Below are 22,045 nucleotides of genomic sequence, written 5' to 3'. Positions count from 1 at the left end.
TTATGTTGAGATATATGTTCTTCCAGGATTTCATTTTTTACATACTTTAGAAAAATATTTGAAAATTTTCTTGCTTCTTTTTTCCTTTTTTATGTAATATATTGTGGGCATTATTATATGTCAATAAATATAGCTTTGATATTCAACTGATCAGTAACCTATGATAAATATTTTGATTATTTGAAGTTTCTCAAACTTAAAAAGCCATCTGTATTCAACATCCCTATTCATTCCTATATTCTTCTGTATTTATCTCTTAGCACAATTTTTTATGAATGTTGGTACAGATTGTCATCTCTTCTCCAGAAAATCTATACCAGTTTACACTCTCACTAACAACATATGCCCTACTTTCCTACTGGCAAAGCAATTATCATTTTTCAAAAAAAATTTTTTTTAATTGTTTTATTTCATGTCTTTTTCTTTCCTTTTTGCAGTACTAGAGATTGAACCCAGAGGCACTCTACCACTGAGTCATATCCCCAACCTTTTTTTAAAAAATATTTTTTAGTTGTAGATGGACACAATAGCTTTATTTTTTTATCTTTATGTGGTGCTGAGGACCGAACCCAGTGCCTCACACATGTGAGTTAAGTGCTCTACCACTGAGATACATCCCCAGCTCATATCCCCAACCCTTTTTATTTTTATTTTGAAACAGGATCTTGCTAAGTTGCCAAGATTAACCTTAGACTTGTATTCCTATTACCTCAGCCCCCCTGAGTTGCTGGGATTACAGGTGTGTGCCACTGCACCCACCTCCAATGCTAATCTTTACTAGTCTCTCCAGATATAGAGGATATACAGGGACTTTGAAAGCCGAACAAAATTATGCCTTTTATTTTTATTTTTATTTTGAAAGATGGTCTCATAAATTGCTGAGGCTGGCCTTGAACTTGTGATCCTCCTGAGTTAAGGGCCACTATACCTGCTTAAAATCATTTCTTGTATCTGGGCACCATGGTACATGCCTGTAATCCCAGCAGCTTGGGAGGCTGAGGAAGGGGGATCACAGATTCAAAGTCATCCTCAGCATTTTAGTGAGGCCTTAAGCAACTCAGTGAGACCTCGTCTCTAAATAAAGTATTTAAAAGGTCTAGGGATGTGCTCAGTGGTTAAGTGCCCCTGGGTTCAATCCCCTGGTACCAAAAAAAAAAAAAAAAAAATTGTTTCTTATAAGTCATTGTCAATTTGGAGAAAGTAGTTGTTGATGGTTATTTTAGAAAATGGTGAAGTTTTATCCTTCCTTTACTTTTAACTTATTTATTAAAAAACTGTTGTATAATTTTTTTATTTCTTAGGCTTCACATAACATTGGGATAGCAATGGATACTGAACAGGGGTTGATTGTCCCTAATGTGAAAAATGTTCAGATCCGCTCTGTATTTGAGATTGCCACTGAATTGAACCGCCTCCAGAAATTGGGCTCTGCCGGTCAGCTCAGCACCAGTGACCTTACTGGAGGAACATTTACTCTTTCCAACATTGGATCAGTGAGTGATGATGTTCAGATTCATGAACCATCATTTAAAGTTTTGTTCGTATGCTTAGTTAAAAATATAAAATGATATTTGCCATTTGTTCTTTAAACTCTTAATCCTACTCTCTTTCTTTTTTTAAAGATTGGTGGCACTTATACCAAGCCAGTGATATTGCCACCTGAAGTAGCCATTGGGGCCCTTGGATCAATTATGGTATGTGTATTACATAATTAAAAACAATTTAAAACAAATTAGGGAAGTAAGCACAAAGTAGAGTTATCATTCCTAAGTTTTTCCCTTTACTTTGTAGGTGTGAGTTTGTGAAGTTTGGCTTAATCAGTTGTTTCTTCCTAATTGCAGGTAGCCCTGCAATTCTGGTGGCTGCTGCCATGGGCAATAAATGGTGATCTAGATTGTTTAGGTTCAGGTCAATCAAAATCTTTTTCTCTGTAAAACTGAAAGTCTGTACCCACCCTGCCTCTTCCCAGCCCCCGCACCTGCCATTCTACTCTTTGCATTAACTACTCTTATACTTCATGTAAGTAGAATCATGCATAGTTACCCTTTTGTGTATAGCTTACTTCATTTAGCATATAATTTTCCAAGTTCATCCATATTGTAGTATATATGAGAATTTCACTTGTTTTTAAGCCTTGATAATAATCTATTGTATGTATATATTATGTTTTGCTTCTCCATTCATCTGCCAGTGAATATTTGGATTGTTTCCATTTTCTTGTCAATTGTGAATAACACTGCATGAACATTAGTGTACAAATATCTGCTCAGCAGATACATATTTTTTATTATTTGCAGCACAACTTTTCATTTCTCTGGCTGTACACAGTGTAGCATCACATCATATGTGCAGTCATACATGTACCTAGGGTAATAATGTCCATCTCATTCTACCATCTTTCCTTCCCCCATACCCCCTCCCCCTCCCTCCTGCCCAATTAAAGTTCCTCCATTTTTCTCACCCTCCCATTATGGATCATCGTCCACTTTTCAGAGTTTAGCTTTGGTTTTTTGGGATTGGCTTACTTTGTTTAGCATGATATTCTTCTATCCATTTACCTTCAAATGTAATAATTTTATTCTCTTTTAATGCTAAGTAATATTCCATTGTGTACATATACCACAGTTTTGTTGTTTTTTTTTATCCATTCATCTATTGAAGGGCATCTAGGTTGATTCCACAGTTTAGCTATTGTGAACTGAGCTGCTATTAACATTGATGTGGCTGTGTTATTATAGTATACTGATTTTAAGTCCTTTGGGTATAGAGCAAGGAGTGGGATAGCTGGGTCAAATGGTGGTTCCATTCCAAGTTTTCTAAGAAATCTCCATAGTGCTTTCCAGAGTGGTTGCACCAATTTGCAGTCCCACTAACAGTGTATGAGTATGCACTTTCCCCCACATCCTCACCACACTTATTGTTGCTTGTATTCTTGATAATTGCCATTCTGACTGGAGCGAGATGAAATTTTAGAGTCGTTTTGATTGCATTTCTCTAATTACTAGAGATGTTGAACATTTTTTCATATATTTGTTGATCAAAAGTATATCTTCTTTTGAGAAGTGTCTGTTCAGCAACTAAGCCCATTTATTGATTGGGTTGTTTGTTTTTTTTTGTGTTAAGTCTTCTGAGTTCTTTATGTATTCTGGAGATTAGTGCTGTATCTGACCTGCCTGTGGCAAAAATTTGCTCCCCAAAATGTAGGCTCTCTCTTCACCTCGTTGTTTGTTTCTTTTGCTGAGAAGAAGCTTTTTAGTTTGAAACCATACCATTTATTAGTTTTTTATTTGATTTGATTATATTTGCACTTTAAGAGTCTTGTTAAGGAAGTTGGGGCCTAATCTGATGTGGTAAAGATTTGGGCCTACTTTTTCCTCTATTACTCTCAGGGTCTCTGGCCTAATTCCTATGTCCTTGATCCACTTTGAGTTGAGTTTTGTGCATGGTGAGAGACAGGGGTTTATTTTCATTTTGTTGCATATGGATTTCCAGTTCTCCCAGCATCAGCCAGGTGTATTTTTAAAGAATTGGTTTACCTATGGTTTCTTCAAGATATGAAGTATAGATCTTAGAATATAAATATTAATTGTGACTTAATGTAGTCTTTGTTCAGTAGGGACAAATAGTATTTAATTTCTCTCTCCCTCCATTTCATCTCTCCTTTCCTGTTTTTTTTTAACTATAAATTTTAAATTCCTTATTGCTAAATTGTCTAAGACACCAAAACCTCCTTAATACTCAATACTGTTCTCCTTTTCTTGACTTTTATTTTTTTAATATTATTTTTAGTTGTCGATGGACACAGTTTTCTTATTTATTTATTTCTTGTGGTGCTGAGGATCAAACCCAGTGCCTCACACCTGCTAGGCAAGCACTCTACCACTGAGTACAACAATCCCTTGCTTGACCTTTTAACTGTATTTGAGACAGTGATCCATTCCATTGAGTTGCAGAATATCTTGCTGTACTGGTTTTCCTCCTGTCTCGGTGCCCATTAGCTCTGAGTCTCCTTTGTTGTACACCCTCATTTCCCCAATATCTAAACATTGGAGTACCCAAGTTTAGTTCTAGCCCTTTTCTTTATCTGATCCAGTCTCACGGCTGTAATACCATTTACACACCTATGTCTCTCAAATTTGTATCTCCAGACTGGACCTCAGCTTTCAAATCCAAACTCACATATCCTGCTTGGAGGTCAATAAGCATCTCAGGTTTTAACAGATCTAGAACTAAGCTCCTGTTCCTTTCCTCACCACCATCCTGCTCCTCTTGAAATCTTCCCCATTTGTGAGTAAGAGTTCCGCTGAGACACCTCCAGTGGCTTCTCATCTCACTCATCCAAAAACAGGGTAGCCACAATGGCCTACCTAGAACCACAGGGATGCCACTCAGTGTGACCAAGGACCTCTGTTGGGCTGCAACTATTGTGTCTAAGATGAGGCAGTAAGTACAGATGGAAAGGGTAGACCTTGGAAACTTTTAAAGCAGTTTACAGAGTGATTTTGTATAATAAATCCAATAAGAAGTTGGAGCTAGTAATTTCTATTTCTTTCTTTCTTTCTTTTTTTTTTTTTTTGGTATCAGGGATTGAACTGATACCGATAATGATACACTGAGCCACATCCCCAGCCCTATTTTATATTTTATTTAGAGACAGGATGTCACTGAGTTGTTTAGCATCTTGCTTTTGCTGAGGCTGGCTTTGAACTCAGCATCCTCCTGCCTCAGCCTCCTAAGCCACTGGGATTACAGGCATGCATCACTGTGCCGGGCTCTATTTCTTTTTTAATAGTTTACTTTTAGTATGCTTTTTAAAAAATAGCCTACCATGGATTAGACATTTTATTTTAAGAAAAGATCCTTTACCAAATATAGATTGAGAAACACTACCTTTCATGACATACCCCCACCCCACCCCGTGTTCCACCCTCACCCCTGCCCTCCACTGTAGTCATCTTCCAGCTTTGGTTTTCCTACAACACTCTGGTTGTGCTCCCCACCATCTCCTCAGGTATCCATAAGGCTCATTTCCTTCTTGTCCTCAGTGAGGGGGCTTGGAATCCTCAACTTTTATGGGCTCTCCCAGGGTCCATAGAGTACCTGGCACATAATAGGTGCTTGTTAAATATTGATAAATATTTGAAATTGAGATGAAGTCTATGGTAGGTGTGGCAATTATATAGAGATATAAGATAACCTTGTAGAAACGGAATGCTTAGGGCACATCCTCCCAAAGATAGGAATAATAGGAGTTAGTATTTTGGGATGTCTACATCATCTCTATCATAGAGAAGAGGGTTTGCCTGATTTTATACCATTGTCAGCAGAGTTTGACTTTTGAGCAATGAAAGTTTACCTATTTATTTGTTTTCCTTATTTCTAGGCCCTTCCCCGATTTAACCAGAAAGGAGAAGTATATAAAGCACAGATAATGAATGTGAGCTGGTCGGCTGATCACAGAATTATTGATGGTGCTACAATGTCACGCTTCTCTAATTTGTGGAAATCCTACTTAGAAAACCCAGCTTTTATGCTACTAGATCTGAAATGAAGATGAATAAGACATTCTTGAACTTTCTGAGCTTCCAAAGTATGTAAAGCCTCGTTGTGCCAGCACACATTCTTCATCATAATTTGTATTATAAATGATTTGTATTTTATGATTAAGGTTCTAAGGCACAATATTTATCACTACTATGTTAACTGTTTAATGAAAATGAGTAATAGTGTAATAGGTCTCCTGGGGCTGTCACATTTTATAGGTCAGAGTGGGACTTCTTGATATGGTGCTGAGGTCTGTGTGTCAGTGGATTGAAACTGAGAAGAAAACAAAAGCATTGTTACTAACAGGCAAGTAGCCATATACACACAGCATTTGCTTCTTCCTTCCTTTCTTTCTTAACTAATTCTTAATGAAACTTTATACTTAATTGGGGAAAGGAATTTGTATACCAAAACATTTTCCATTTCCCTATAATCATGCTTATCGATATATAAGTGCAATTATACTTCTTTTAAGATATTTAGGTATATATATATATATATATATATATATATATATATATATATATATATACTCTTGCTCTGTGTAGAGAGAATCATGTATGAATGCCTTATTTATATAAATTAACAGCTTTTAAAAGGGGAAATTATAGCCTAATCTTAATGATAGTTTTATAATCAGTAAGGCTGTTAAAGGTACCTGTTTAAAGTGGATATACTTTGGCATTTAGTTGGGAAGAAACTTCACTTTCAACAACTTACTTCATGTGAGGAAAGTACTTTAAATGTTGCAGCTGCTAATTTTTTTTTTTTAAATTCAAAAGCCTGCTGCCTTTTAATTTTCTTGATTTTTAGCTACAAATAGATTAAGAAGAGAAAAAAGTGTCTATTCCATCCTTCATGTCCTGAGTAGGAACATGAATAAAAGGAGAGAAGAGTCTGATGAGTAATTATGAATATAAAAATAAAATAATGAAATTTATTCAGAAAGGAAGGCTTCATAATGATTATTTTGTTAAAGGTTCACTTTAATCAGAAATATCAAGATGAATGTAATCCAGCATTGGGATTTGAATTCAGAAATCTGAGTTGTTTCTGATATTGTTTAATTGAATACTGTATGCCAAAATTCATTGTTCATGTGAAGTTTTGTGGCAGAAAAAGATCATTTTAATGTCTACTTGAATTTTTTTTCTAAATGGGAATAGTTTTTAAATCAAAATAATAAATTAAATAAATACTGTTATTTTAAAAATTCAGATAATATGGAAGTTACAAACAAAATAAGATATAATCCATAGTCCTACCACTATTAACATTTTGATGTATCTATATGCTTATTCTTTTTATAAAAATTGGATCATAGTATATGTACTATTTGATCATTTTAATTTTTTTTCAACTTGTCATTATTTTCTGGATTCCTATATGTCAATAAACAGTTCCACATTATCATATTTTAAATGATTGTATAATATTCTATTGATGTATTTATTATACATTCAGATATCAAACATCTACTGTATACTAAGAATGGTTCTAAGCTCTGGGCACACAGTGCCTGCCCTCATGGTCCCTGCCTTGATTGGACTTACAGTCTAATGAAGAAAACAGATACTAAAATTCATAAAAATAAAAATATAATTATATTTCTACACAGGGAAAAGAACAGGATACTAAGAACTATCTAATAGAAGTTTCTGAATCTGTCTAAGACAATCAGAAGATAGGTGTCATATAATTTAACCAGTTCCCCACTGATGGGCATTTGCTGAATTTTAAATGAAGAATAACGTGATCAGTAAAGCCTTACCCTTTGCATAAAGGAGAAGGAGGCCTGAAGTAAATATGCACCATATCCGCCTGAAGGTTCAACATCATTGGCTCAAGATAATTCTCATCATCTTGTCCTATCCCATGCCAATGCCATTATCATCTCTATAGTCTCATCCACTGAGAATTCAACAAAGGATTCATTCCCTGTTGTGTGTAAGGACCTTCAGGATGGCAGGATCCCCTGGAGGAAGGCAGAGGCAGGAGCCTGGCTCTGGCAGCAGTGCTATTCCACAAGGCTGTCCACATCCTGGGGTGTGCCAGGGGTGAACTAAGCTCTTGCTGTGTTCTTAGTGGTTGAAATTAAAGCAAAGCAGCCATAAAATTCTTGTCTTCCACTAATATGTCTTCACTAATATGGGACTAATAGCAGTTACCAGGGTTTTGTAAATGGAAAGAAACCAAAAATCATTGCTAAGAATGGCCAAAAAGGAAATCAAGGTTCTGTTCATTATGCAGAGTATTCCTCTGACATTTGAAAATGAAGCACAACAGGGAAGGAAGTTTGAAAGTGTCCCCCAGAAAAGCATGTGTTGGAAATATAATCCCCAATGCAAAGTGTTAGAAAGTGAGGACTAATGAGAGGTGTCCAGGCCATGAGGGGTTCACCCTCATGCATGGATGGATCAATGCTGATTATAAAAGCGCTTGAGGCTGCACTTTCAATCTCTTGCTTTCTCTAACCATGTGATGCTTTCTACCATGCTGAAACAGAAAGAAAGCCCTCACCAGAAGTTACTCCTCAATCCTGGACTTCCCTGCCTCCAGAACTGTAAGAAATAAATCTCCGTTCTTTATAAGTTACCCAGTCTCAAGTATTCTGTTACAGCAGAACAAAGCAGACTAACACAGTGGTTTTGCTCCTTCTCAACATACTATCTTTTCTTATTGAGGTTCAATCATTGTGCCTCCCTTAACACCCTAGCCCAGCTTCATATCTGTTTCACAAACACACACCAATATTAAGATAAGCTGTATCCTTAGGTCACACAAATCCAAGCCATTCAAGTTCTTGTTTTTTTATTTTTTTCTCTCCCACCCCCTTCAAGTCATGGCTTAAGTTTTGCTTTTCATGGGGGGAGCAACATAGGTGACATCTATGTGACCCCAGACCATTCAGGGAGCAGTGTGGGAACACTGTGCCATCTGAGCATAATGCTTCGAGGATGCACATAAAACTCTTTGGATTAAAGTGCTGTACTGAGTCATTTAGCCTAAGTGCTCTCCACATAGTAATCGGGAGGGAAAACTTGAATAACACCTAGTAATAATGCCATAGTGTCAGATATCCTTAGTGCCTTACATGTATTAATTACTTTGGTCTCCTCAGCAACCCTATTAGTTAGGTGCTGTGATTGATTATCTCTGTTTTAAAGATGAGACAAGGCACAGAATTTAAGTCATTAGATGTGCTTGGATTAACATGCTCTGAAGAAGTGTAAAAATTAGGCCACTTCATCTCATGTTCCAAAAGTGGGAACTGATAATTTTATGATGTGTTGAAGGGATAGGTACTGTTAGGTCAAAAGGAAGACAGTTCTATGTGTGCTGGTGGGGGTTGGGTAGCAATTTGAAAGTCTCCCTAAAGCCTATGTATTCTGCAGGGGTTGTTGATGTTAGGAATTTGCTGAATCAGTTTTTTTTGTTTTTTTTAAATATTTATTTTTTAATTCTCGGCGGACTCATCTTTGTTTGTATGTGGTGCTGAGGCTCGAACCCGGGCCGCATGCATGCCAGGCGAGCACGCTACCGCTTGAGCCACATCCCCAGCCCCCTGAATCAGTTTATTGAAGCAACATGATGTTAGTTTGCCCAAATCAGGATTCCACTAAAACCCTTATTTTCACTCTTATTGAGTCTGTTCTTATACCAAAACCAAACTAAAGAGGAGCCAGCCGTTGGGAATTCTCCAAGTATGGGATGCATCCCTCAGGAACGAAGCTGTGTTCAGTGACTGTTTGTGGTGGCCTCCCCAGGTGTTCAGGGTGGTCTGCAGCAAAGCCAAGGAGGGTACCTCAAACTCCAGGCAATGACTAAAGGAACATTCTGAGGCTTCCAAGGGGAAAGGATCAGGTCCTGAATTCTTGTAGTCTATGCCTTATCTTCTTAGATGCTGGTTTCCCCTTCCTACAAACACTCAAAAACTAAAGAGGTGTAACATTAAGGCATTACATATGTGTGCAGCTTCTGAATTCAGCAGGCTGTACCGGACAGACCATAAAGACACTCTCTTTATATGAGATAGCATTTATTCTAGTAGTAATATGAAAGCCAAAAGAGAAAGAGAAGAAAATACATCAGTATATTGGGGAAACACCAACACCCGAAGTCATACATCTGGGGAGTTACAGGGCAGCTTTTCAGGATCCTGACAAGGACTTAAGTCCTATTCCCCATGGGCTTCTGAAATGCAAGTTAGAACAAAGAAAGCTCAAGGTGACCTAGTGATCCCCTCAAGGACACTTCATCACACGCACTAAGGGCTGGGCAGATCCCAGAAGGGAGTGAGAGCCTTGACACAGGGGGTGGTTCTGAGCCAAGCCAACATTCTTTAAATGTTCCATTAAGGATGTGTGGAGGTCACCGCAGGCACAGGAGTCAGGAAGGTCTTAATATTTTCCTTAGTCCTTTAAGTGGTAAGCACAGGATTTGGGTTTTGGCAGACACTCACCTCTTTGTTGTCCTAAGCGCTCATCACAATGAACTCTTCCCTGGAGCTTTTCATTTTAGGTTTTTTTTTTTTTTAACGTGCCTTCGTTGAGGCTTTTCTTCCACTCTGAATTCCATGGGGTAAAAACCTACGCAAAAGTCCTTTAGCTCTCCTTTGACACAATATTTGTGTCCTTACTCTTTCCCTCTGCTTCCTCTTTCCTTCCCTATTTCCTCTCTCCTTCTCTCCACGATTGCCTAAAAGAAGGCTCAAAATAACACTCTTCTCACATTGTTGCCTCTACTTGGCACTACACAAATGAACTTCCAGTCTTGCTCCGAAATGGACACTTTAATTCCTACCTCACTGTCCCCACTATTCACCTGTAATCACACTGTTGGCAAAAGCTTTGGCCACATCTCTCACATGAGTATCTCTTAAATAATTCTCTCTTCTGGACCCTCTCTCCCCTGAGCTCCAGGTATTCCATATTCCCCTTGTCAGCATCTCAAGGTCAATAATTGGTTCAGTGATGTCTCCTCAGACAGGTCGGGTCAAATATGAACTATTTACACCAAACCAGATATGGTTCATAGTCCATTAAAAAAAAAAAAAAACCCCACAACCACAGTCTCTTTTATGTTACAGAAGGCATCCATCCATAGCAGCATAGATCACTGGATGTTTGCAAGTTAGGATAATGCAGAAATTAAAATTAATCCATTCTGAGGCAGTCCCAGTACTGAGTGCAAGGGCCTTAAACCACAATTATATACGTGTGCTAGTCAGACCTTTGTGAGCAAACATCAAGCTCTGGGTCTTAGCTTGCTAAAACCTAGCAGGAAAATTTGGAGATAGTCCAGAAAACAGCCACAAAAACAACTAAAGCACGACAAGAATAAATGCAGCTCTGTTATAAAGAGGTCATCTATATCAGGCTTTTACTAAGTACCATGAGGAATGTTAAAATGCAAAGCATGGGGAACAGCTGTTTGTGGGTGTTAATAAGAGACAGGAGAAAAGAAATGAGGACAGGTGGAGATCAAGCATTTAGGTTTGATATGGGGGAAAGCTGGGACAAAGAAAGGGGTTCACACTCACACTTGGCTGAGCAGGAGGCCATCCAGCAGGCAGCAAAAGTGGCTCCATCCATCCACACCCCCAGAGGAGCAGTCAGGCTTTGAAAAATTTGTGAAAAGTTGTTTAACTTGAAGTTGCTGCAAGAAACTCACCATAGTTCTAAAAATGTGGTAAAAAGCAAAGTCCAAAAAAGACAAAGATGATGAAATCTGTATAGAAATTACAGTAGTGCATGCAGTTGGTCGTAAAAGCTGAGCAATTTGAATTGTTGAAAAAAATCAGGTGGTGTTCAAAATGGAGTCACAAAGACTTTGGACTAAATTGATGGCAGCTGTAATGAAGTTAAGGGAAACTGAAGGGAGTACTATAAAATGGAAATGACTCACAGTCTGAAAATTATATAATCAAATACTCAGATTCCATGAGGTGAAATGCCATACTAATAACTCTGCATATCAAAGCTTTCACAAATTGCACAAGAACCTGGCCTTGGTCCATTATGTTGCTGGCACCTCATTAGAAGGGCCCTGTTGGTTCAAATGTTGCTTGGACAGAGCTGCACAAACTGCTACAGTGTCATTTTGAAAAACTGCCATTTTCCTCTACTGCTCTAGCTCCTCTAATAGTTTTTTGTGTGAGAATGATGGTAAGAGCCTAGCTTGTAGTCCCCATTATTGGGAAGGCTGAGGCAGGAGGATTGCTTGAGCCCAGTAGTTCAAGAACATCTGTGCAACATAATGAGACCCCATCCTAAAAAAAATCTAAAAGGAGTAATTCCAATTTCAATTGAATGGAATTATTTCTGTAAGATACTTACTTTCAGGTTGTAATATTTATTAAATCTTTAAAACATTGCAGCTTCCACCTTTACTAGATAATAAGATTCTGTATAGTATTTTTGGAAATGTGAAAAATATTATTGCAGTTACCTTTTCAAATGTATATAAAATATACTCAAAAGTTAGGTCGATATTCTAGAAACAAAGGATAATGTAATTTACATGGAATAATCTGTGCAAAAAAGGTTTTAAATTAGTATAGTTTTTATTTCTGTAATGGAAATTAGTGCATAAAAATAAGAGCAGAAGGAGAGTATCTTTTTAATTTGCTGTGCAGTCAAAAATAACCTCATTCAAGTCAGTCTGTAATGGTAGTGAATCCAGAAGCTGAAACAGGAAGATTGTGAGTTTAAAGCCAGCCTCAGCAAATTAGCAAGACCCTGTCTCAAAAAGGGTTGCAGATGAAGCTCAGTGGCTAAATGTCCCAGGGTTCAATGGGGATTGAACAACAACAACAAAAAAATCTCATTCAAAATATTGGAAACCAGTATCATTTCTATGTTATTATTTGCTGGGTGTAAAAGGGATATTGTTTTTTTCCTTTTGAAAAAAGACTATATGTTTTATTCTAGCCATCTGAGTTTAGGTTTAAATTGCTCTGGGAAGTTTGCATAATATTCTGATGATCATTGCTTAGATGCCATACTTCATATAAGAACTATCTTTACATAAGGAGAAAAACTATGGCAACCACTTCATTCATTAAAGAAATTATGTTTTGTTCACTTGCATTTTGCTTGCTTGCTGACATTGATTATTTATACTTACAGAATGTTTTTCTTAAATGAAGATTTTAAAATCACTTCCAATGACCTTCTAATTTCTGGTCAATTCCCAGTAAGCTATGGAATAAATGGTTTTCATATAATAGTGTTTTGTGTCTCCATCTTTGATTGGTTTATGTAAGTGGTGATGGTGATGGTGACAGGGTATGTGTCAAAATGACAACAGTCTGGGTGCAGTGGTGTGCACCTATAGACCCAGCTACTGAGGAGAGGCAAAGGCAGGAAGGTCAATTGAGCCCATGAGTTTGAGATCAGCCTGGGTGACACTTACCATGTTGGGGGCTGGGGGAATGACAACCAACACAAAATCTAAAGGTCAGAGGTACATTTGAATTCTTAAATACATTAATTTTATTTTTATTTTATTTTTTTAATTTTTTATTGTTGGTTGTTCAAAACATTATATAGTTCTTGATATATCATATTTCACACTTTGATTCAAGTGGGTTATGAACTCCCATTTTTACCCCATATACAAATTGCAGAATCACATCAGTTACATTAATTTTATTAACACAAAGCAAATATATATTTAATAATAGAAAAAGAGAAAAGAATAATTAGCACTTAAACTATTTTATTAGTTGTTGCAGTAACTTAAGATATTTGAGTTATTAAAAGATTGAAACTCTGGAGAAATGCAACAGAAGTCACAAAACTGCTTGGAGTCTGAAAGCTCCAGCTCCAGAGAAAGGTGTTTGGTGTATACCAGCATTGACTACCATCTCCTCAGGAATGGTTTCCCTAGTTTGTCAGACTAAGTGATACAAATTATTAGGTATCTATAATTTTCTAATGTAAGTCTCAAGACACGGAGATATGTCACGCCTCTATTTGGCAAAGGGTACAGTCTGCTATTTAGGAGTTTCCCTTACATGCACGTGTGTGTGAATGCACTAAAAAATACCCATCCACCCAACTTTACCAGAAGATTTCCACAGAAAAGAATTGTGGCCAAAACAGTGTGATAGTGGCAGAAAGGCATATAGACCAATGGAATAGAATAAAGAACACAGAAATAACCCTTGCATAGATGGGCTAATTAATTTTTGGCCAATGTGCCAAGACCATTGAATGGGGAAAGGATAGTCTTTTTGACAAATGGTGCTGGGAACACTACATATTCACACGCAAGCAGATCTTGCTATAGTTTGAATGTTTTTGCCTCCCCTGGCAAATTCATATGTTGAAACCTAACCACCAAGATAATGATATTAAGGATGGGGTATAGGGGGCTGGGAGGTGATCAGGTCATGAGGGCTCTGCCCTTGAACTCTTACAAAAGAGGCTTGAGGGTGCTTATTCTCCTTATCTGGCTTGTGAGGACATAGCAAGAAAGCACCATCTGTGAGGAATAGATCCTCACCACACCCCATATCCACTAGCACCTTGATCTTGGATTTCTCAGCATCCAAAACTGTAAGCAATGAATTCCATTGTTTAGGTATTACCCAGTGTATCCCAGAGATGTAGTCATGGTTCAACATAAGCAAATCTATAAATGCAATGCACCACATAAACAGAATGGTTGCACATTATTATGGAAATTATGTGTGTGTGTGTGTGTGAGAGAGAGAGAGAGAGAGAGAGAGAGAGAGAGGTACTAGAGATTAAATCCAGGGGTGCTCTACCACCAACCCACATCTCTACTCCTTTTTATTTTTTATTTTGAGACAGGGTCTCACTAAGTTGTCCAGGCTAGTCTTGATCCTCTTGCTTTAGCCTCCAAAATCTTTGGGATTACAGATATGTACCATCATTCTGGCTATTATGGATGTCTCTAACACCAATAAACTGTACAATTAAAAAGGTTGAGATGATTAATTTTCTGTTATCTATATTTTACCACAAGTTTAAAAATGGACAGAAAAAGAGGGTACCAGGAGAGTTAGAATCAGAGAAGAGAGTCATAATGGAAGCAGAGCTTAGAGAGAGGTGATTGGGAGGTGGAAGAAGGAGCCACAAGCCAGAATGTAGGCAGCCTGCAGATGCTGGAAAAGATAAGGAAAAATATTGTCCTGAGAACCATCAGAAGAAACTAGCCCTCTGACCCCAGGAAGGACTGATTTGAGATTTCTGATCTTTAAAAGTGTAACAGAGGGGCTGAGGTGTGGCTCAGTGGTAGAGCACTCGCCTAGCATGTGCGAGGCACTGGGTTCAATCCTCAGCACCACATAAAAATAAAAATAAATAAAAATAAAGGTTTTGTGTCCAACTACAACTAAAAAATATTTTTTTAAAAGTGTAACAGGATAAATTTGTGGGGAAGGGAGGAAAGAATAGCATTGTTATTCAATTTATAACTGAATCAGATAATGGGAATGATTATATTCCTAATTTATACTTCTTGTTTTCTCTTGAGTTAACTGTATTCTTATTTGCTTACATTTCTGTGTACTTGTCACTAAATGTACACTTGAGTATCCTTTTTTTCTTTTGGGGGGTGCTGGGGATTGAACTCAGGGGCACTCGACTACTGAGCCATATCCCTAGCCCTTAGAGACAGGGGTCTCACTGAGTTGCTTAGGGCCTTACTAATTGTAAGGCTGACTTTGAACTTGTGATCCTGCTGCCTCAGTCTCCAAAACTGCTGGGATTACAGGCATGCGCCACCACACCCAGCCTAAATGTAAACTTGAATATCCCAGTTCCCACTGTGCACTTTGAACAAATTACCTCATCTTTTTGTGCCTCAGTCCCTCATTGGCAAAATAGAGATAAAAATAAGAGATTTTCATGGGCTTTTGTGAGGATTAAATGAGTTAGTGTATATCAGAGTTTGGATACTGCCTGAATATAGTAAATTACTCAGTAAGTGTTAGTTACTATTTCTACCCTCCCAGAGTACAGCCAAGAAACAAGGTGGGCATGGGTGCTACTGCCATGTGATCATAGGAAGAGACTTAATGAGGCCTTATTAAGGTTTGCTTTTCAGAGTAAGACCAATTTACGGATGAGATGACTTTGCTGTGGAGGGGAGGTAGCCTAGCTCATCACAAGTGGCTTCATTCTTGACACAAAGTGGGCAACTCACTTTAATATGTTGCACAAATTATCTTCCTTCTCCTCTGTCATTGTGTGTCTGCCATCTGGTGGGTGCCCAGATTTTCATTCTAAAGACCCTGAGGTTTGGGCTTCTGCAGAATCCATGGGTCTGAACCAGTACAACAGCAATACTTATGTTAAGAAAAGAAAACAAATTTACTGCTTTTGGTGTTGATTTGTTTTCTTTTTCTAGGGCTTTGAGATGTGATGGTAGGTCATTTATTTACTAACTTTCTATTCTTTTAATGAATGAGCTCAATGCAATGAACTTTCCTCTTAGCACTGCCTTCATAGTGTTCCAGAGATTTTGATATTTTGTATCAGGGTTCTCATTTACCACTAAGTATTTTTTTTTATATCATCCCTATTTCTTCTGCTATCCATTCATCATTCAGTAGTGTATTATGTAATCTTTATGTGTTAGAGTAGCTTCTATTTTTTTATTTTATCATTGATTTCTAGTCCATTCCATTATGATCTGACAGAATGCAGGGTATTATTACCTAGGTGCCCTTCACACAGAGGAATGAAATTAGGGCATTTGCAGGTAAATGGATGGAGCTGGAGAACATCGTGTTAAGCAAAATGAGCCAATCCCCAAAACCAAAGGCCAAATGTCTTCTTTGATATGTGGATGCTGATCCAAAATGGGGGGAGGCTAGGGAAGAATGAACTTTCACTTTTCTCTATCATTTATAATCCCTATTATCCTACTAGTATTTGCAGCATCTGCCAGCATGTAAACTAATTATAACAAATTAAAAAAAAAAAAAGAAAAAGAAATCTAGAAGAGGGTAAAGTGGGAAGACCAGTGAAAGAAAGTATAAAGCAAATTATATGTCAGAAAGAAAAAATATTGGGGGAAGATTCATTATCTTTTGAATTTTGTTCCATGTGCATATATAATTAAATCAAAAATATATAATTTTTCAGAAACTAGAATTAAGTCTTCTCTATGAATACTAGGAGATAAAAGTTGAGAGGTAATTGAATTTGAAACCTAGGGGTTGGAGTTAGAGCTCAGAGGTCGAGGGGATACTTAGCATGCTGGGTTGAATTCCCATCATCTCATCCAACCTAAAATGAGTAAAGCCTGACCCAGCAGAAGTTTGGGGGTCCTCTGTTATGCAGGCTCATCCACACATTGATTTTTCTTTTTTCTTAAGCACAGCATCTGCATCTTTAATTAAAATATTTACAGAGCTATTGTTAGTAGGTAGGATTTTTGTTATGCCACACACCTGTGTATTTCCAAGTTTCTCTTCTTGAAACAGATTTATTAAGTTCTATTAAATACTTAAAATGTGTAGCTAATGAAAAGTGGAGAGATTTCAATAGAAATTATTCTTAGGAGCTTAGAAATAGTTGTGCCTGGTAGTTTTACAATGTTGGAGTAGAGCATTGTGCAGTTTCCTGAACATACTCACATTATCAGTTGATCCTCTGCACAGAAGCCCCATGTGATTCTTGCTATTCTCAGCTTTGTCCATGAACTAAAATTAGAACTAGGCTGACATTACACTTCACTTGGTTACAGCCTGACGGTGGATTTTAGTCATTTGGAACCACACGGAAAAAATTCACCCCATAATCTATTCTTCAATGATAATCACTAACTTTGGGCATGACAGCTTCAGTGTCCACCAATGATGGTAAGTATTTTTCCATTTTCCAAAAAACATTTCTTCTCCATTCTTTATTCTATCTCAATAGAGTGCTGATGATGACTTTGTGTCTGTAATTGCCGCTTGGGATTGAATTTAAGTATTTTTTGGGTCCATAATCACTTATACAATTGTCCTCCTCTGGAAGATAGATTTCCCCTACAAGCTGGAAGCATCTCTTCTAGGATGGTATTTCTTTTGACTTTGACAAGCCAACCCTCCATCATGTCATTGCCATCCTTATCTCACTGCCATGCTGTTCTGTTCCAGGAATAACCAAGGTAGAGACCACTGTTTTGTGTTAGAGGCAGAAATGCAAGCATTATCAATGACTTGTTTTCCTTTAAGGGAAATTGGTCATTAGATGAAAATCAAATGACCAAAATTTAACAGCCAAAGAGGAAATGAATTAGCAAATGACTAAACAGTGATATGTGTGTAGTAAAATTCCTACATACATGCAGATAGCTGGGATTTTAAAATATTTTTAATATTTGATATTATTTAAAGTATTTACCAAATACTTTAAAATGTGAGACAACAAATTATAGGTGATATGACCAGATAGTTGAATTACTAAAAAGATTTCTTTCTTTCTTGTTAAGTTTTTTTTTAGTTGTAATTGGACACAATACCTTTATTTTATTTATTTATTTTCATGTGGTGCTGAGGATCGAACCCAGCACCTGGCATGTGCTAGGCAAGCGCTCTACTGCTGAGCCACAACCCAGCCCCACCAAAAAGATTTCTTGATGACAAAATGTTCTTGCAGTCTGTTCCTTATATTGCTTAGAAATGGGGACTCTCCTAATAATTTTCTGAATACTGTTAATTACATAGCAATCCTGGCTTTTTTCTTCTGCAATACAGTCCTTCTCTCTCTCTCTCTCTGTCTATCTATCTATCTATCTATCTATCTATCTTTCTGTGTGTGTCTCTCACACACACTGCATAATTTTAGTTTAAAAATATCAGTAATTTAGAACCAGTTATGATGGTGCATGCCTGCAATGCCCACAACTCTGGAGGCTGAGGCAGGAGGATTGCAAGTTGAAGGCTAGCTTGGGCAAGTTAATGAGACCCTGTCTCAAAATTTAAAAAAATAAAAAGAGATGGCAATGTAGCTCCGTGATATAGCACTCCTAGGTTCAATTCCCCATAAAAAATCAATAATTTAGAAAAGATTAACAGTGAAAAGCAACATTGTTTACCCCATTTCTCACCATTACCATCCTGTTCCCTAGAAGTAAACATTGTAACCATTTTGGGATTTAATTTTCAGGGATTATTTGCAAATTTCCTTTTTTGAAGTTAGATACATGCTATTTCTTATTATTTCAGGCATTATCTATGGAGCTTTATTATGAGATGGTGATTAAGTTCCTTTATACCCCATAATGTGATGTTTTTAGTGTCTTTCTTGATTCCTTTTTCTTACTGTAAATTTTGATTGTTTAGTTTTTTATGAGACAGGGTCTCACTATATTGTCCAGGCTGGCCCTGAACTCCTGGGCTCAAGCCACCCTCCTACCTCTGCCTCCTGGGAAGCCAGAACTACAAGCATGTGTGACCAAGATGGCTTTAAAATGTTTTAATATCAATGTAAAAGGAGACAAGAGTTTTACAAGCAGATTTTAGAACACTAATATTCATTTCTAAAATGATGTCTCTTCTTTTTAGAAGCCTCAACGTGAATACCTATAAATCTTACAGAACATATTTGTTCCATTTTAACATATCTATAGCTGACAAACATGTACTATAATTTTCAAATCAAAGGCCTCTAGTGGAAACAGTCAAGTTAAAAATGACGTGTTTTAATTTCATTTTTAGTCTTGAAATCCAGCAAGAGACCCCCTTTCCCCTCACAGCTTAGAAAAAAAACACTTCCAATTCCTTTCTAGAGGACTGGTGGTGTTGACAGCTTTTAATTCTCATTGTCAGCATCTAGACATCCCTGGTTCAGTTTATGTATATTAACGTCACAGTTCCAGTTGCTGAAAATGCCTCATGATTTTCTTTACTTTATTACAATTTGGTATGGCACCTGTCACCAAGGCACAGTGTGGGAAAAGAGCCACCAGGAACACAATGGTCTGACTACAGAGTTAGCCATACACCCTGGATCTGTCAACTCAGTGAGGCTACTAAGGGAAATATAAAATTCTAGGAGGCATGCCTTTTTCCTCTTTATTTTTACTATTTTGAAAAAACACTGCTTAGAACATTCTTGTTAATGTTTCCTAGTGGTGACATACCCTTCCCCAGTAGGGACTGCCAGTGAGTGGAACTGCTGGATTATAAACTGCATATTCTACTCCAGAGTGATTAAGAATGTATACGAATTTACATGACTCAAATTTCCACTAGCATTTGGTGTAGCCAGGTTTTTTGTTTGTTTGTTTTTAGTTTTAGTTTTTAGTTATACTTGGACACAATACTTTTATTTTATTTATTTATTTCTATGTGGTGCTGAGAATCAAACCCAGTGCCTTGCATGAGCTAGGCAAGTGCTCTACTGCTGAACCACAACCCCAGCCCCAGTCTTTTTAAATTTGATTACTCTGATAGATGTGTGTTGGTATTTTATTATGGTTTTAATTCACTTTCACAAGGTTGAACAGAATTTCATGTTTTTTTTTTGTTTGTTTTTTTTTTTTGCGGGGGCAATTTCTGCCATTTAGATTTCATCTTTTGAATTAACTGTTAAATTGTTGACTTTTTTTCCCCCTTTTGATGCTGGAGATAAAATCCAGAGCCTTATTCATGTTAAACATGCACTCTACCACTGAGTTCTGCCCCCAGCCCTGTTGTCTTTTTAAGTTGATTTTTAGGAATTCTTTATCTATTGTAGATAGAGCTCATTTGTGGTGACATGTGCCACCAATATCTTCCCCACTACATGGTATTCCTTTTATTTTCTAAGTGACATCTTTTAATAAAGTTCATAATTAATATAGTCCGATCTATCAATCTGTTCCTTTAAGGATATTCTTTGTATTCCATTTTATTTATTTATTTATTTTTTATTTTTATTTATTTATTTTTTTTTCGTGTTTGAGATTTTATTGGCTGTATTGAGAATCAGTACACAGACATTTCACTTTGTACACAATTCTTAACACATGTACCGGAAATCTAAAAAGCTTTATACTGTGATTCTTTTTCAGTTATTCCAGTGACTTTCCAGCTTTTAATTTGGAGGCATTTTTTCCTTAATAGAATATCAAGTACCAGTATCTTTGAATGTTATTACTTAGGTCCCACTAATTCAAAACTTTGTCACACACAACATACTCAAATTTTTCATCTTTCACAGCACATTAAAAATATTAGGAAAACTAGACTTCCACAACCAAAGATGTTACAGAGTACATACGATTCTGACAGCAATGATCCAGTAGTGGTCTTCTTTAGGAAACAATTCTACTAAAAAACACAGGAATAGAAGTAATTTAAAATATTCAAGACATTAAATGCAATACTGTGACTCCAAACTGCCATTTAATATGCTTTGTATTGTAGGATATAAAACTAACCCCCCACCTATGGAATGTTAAGCTGATACCAAAGACAGTCCAAGCCTCCCATAATTCAATATCCCACTATTTTCTGGTTGTACCCAAAAATAAACAACCAGCAAATGATTTCACTTCTAAAAAAAAAATCATTTACACTTAAAAAATGGGATGAGGTGGGATTCCCTCCTTTTTAAAAATGTTTCTAGAGCTACTAAAAAACTTGCATTTACAAAATAGTTGATAAAAATATTCCTCTGGATTGTACAAGAAGGGAGACGGGACCACTGAAAAGACATGGTGTATGATTAATCAGACTTGGCTTCTTTCTCTTCTGCTTCATCAGAAGCTGGACTCTCCTCATTTTTCGTTTCTCCATTTTCTGCAGGTAAATCTTCTTTAGTTTCCTGGTTAGCCACTTCAGCCTGTTTTCCCTTTGCTCCCCTTTTCCCTTTTTGAACTTTTTTTGTCTGATGATTTATCCTTGAGAAGGGGGGGGAAAGATTACATCTGCTGTCCCAAACCCACTGGGGGTAAAACTGTTTGCATCTTGCCCGCCGCCTTCCGAGGCTTGGCGTCCGCCTTGGCAGGAGCAGGCTTAGCCGACAGGCGGGCCAACCTCCGCTTGGGCTCCTCCTTCGCCGCGCCTTCGGCCGAGCTGACCTTCCTCTTGGGCATCCTGGCGGCGCGCGGAGCACGTGCGAGTGCTGCGAGCCGCGGCGCGCGGAAGCCTTCCGAAGCTGCGCTGCCTAGCTGCTGCTGCTGCTGTTGCTCCGGGCCGCCGGAGCTGCTCTGAATTCCATTTTAGGAAGTGTTCCCTAGAGTGGGATGTAGAGCACTTGCCTAGCTTGTATGAGGCCTTAGGTTCAATCCCAGCACCTGGAAAAAAAAAGTATTCCCTACTTTAAGGACATATATCTTATATTTTCTCCCCAAACCTTTATGTTTTGGGAGACTTGCACTATCACTTATAGAGCTATAATACATCTGGAATTAAATTTGGTTATATATATATTTTAAACTGTCCAAAAAAATCATTCTGGCAGTATTCTGCAATGCTCATTTATGTATGGGATCTGTTTCTTGGGTTTCTTATTGAATTACATTGATCTGTTAGTGCACTGAACCA

At 37.4% G+C, this 22,045-nt stretch overlaps 3 protein-coding genes across 4 annotated transcripts in view; 2 read left to right on the top strand and 1 right to left on the bottom strand.

Moving 5' to 3' along the window:
* Positions 1-11,420, bottom strand: part of Rtca (RNA 3'-terminal phosphate cyclase) — an 82,504-nt gene extending 71,084 nt beyond the window's left edge. The window contains exon 1 of one of the 2 annotated variants that reach the window (XM_071618091.1): positions 11,087-11,420. In XM_071618091.1, the coding sequence (XP_071474192.1) occupies positions 11,087-11,220 (134 nt within the window). In that variant the 5' untranslated portion in view covers positions 11,221-11,420. The remainder of the gene's footprint in view (positions 1-11,086) is intronic. The other variant, XM_071618092.1, reaches the window with a different exon arrangement.
* The window catches only part of Dbt (dihydrolipoamide branched chain transacylase E2), a 49,305-nt gene extending 36,531 nt beyond the window's left edge, over positions 1-12,774 (top strand). Inside the window, exons 9-11 of the mRNA XM_027943124.2 lie at positions 1,302-1,493; positions 1,623-1,694; positions 5,384-12,774. Coding sequence (XP_027798925.1) covers positions 1,302-1,493; positions 1,623-1,694; positions 5,384-5,551 — 432 coding nt within the window. The 3' untranslated portion in view covers positions 5,552-12,774. The remainder of the gene's footprint in view (positions 1-1,301; positions 1,494-1,622; positions 1,695-5,383) is intronic.
* Positions 12,775-17,304: 4,530 nt separating this feature from the next.
* Lrrc39 (leucine rich repeat containing 39) overlaps positions 17,305-22,045 on the top strand; it is a 21,735-nt gene continuing 16,994 nt past the window's right edge. The window contains exon 1 of the mRNA XM_027943116.2: positions 17,305-17,386. The gene's annotated coding sequence lies outside the window, so the exon portion shown is untranslated. The remainder of the gene's footprint in view (positions 17,387-22,045) is intronic.

Source organism: Marmota flaviventris, chromosome 10, assembly GCF_047511675.1.
Source record: "Marmota flaviventris isolate mMarFla1 chromosome 10, mMarFla1.hap1, whole genome shotgun sequence".
NCBI classification, from domain to species: Eukaryota; Metazoa; Chordata; class Mammalia; order Rodentia; family Sciuridae; genus Marmota; species Marmota flaviventris.
This window is presented reverse-complemented; position numbering and strand designations above follow the sequence as displayed.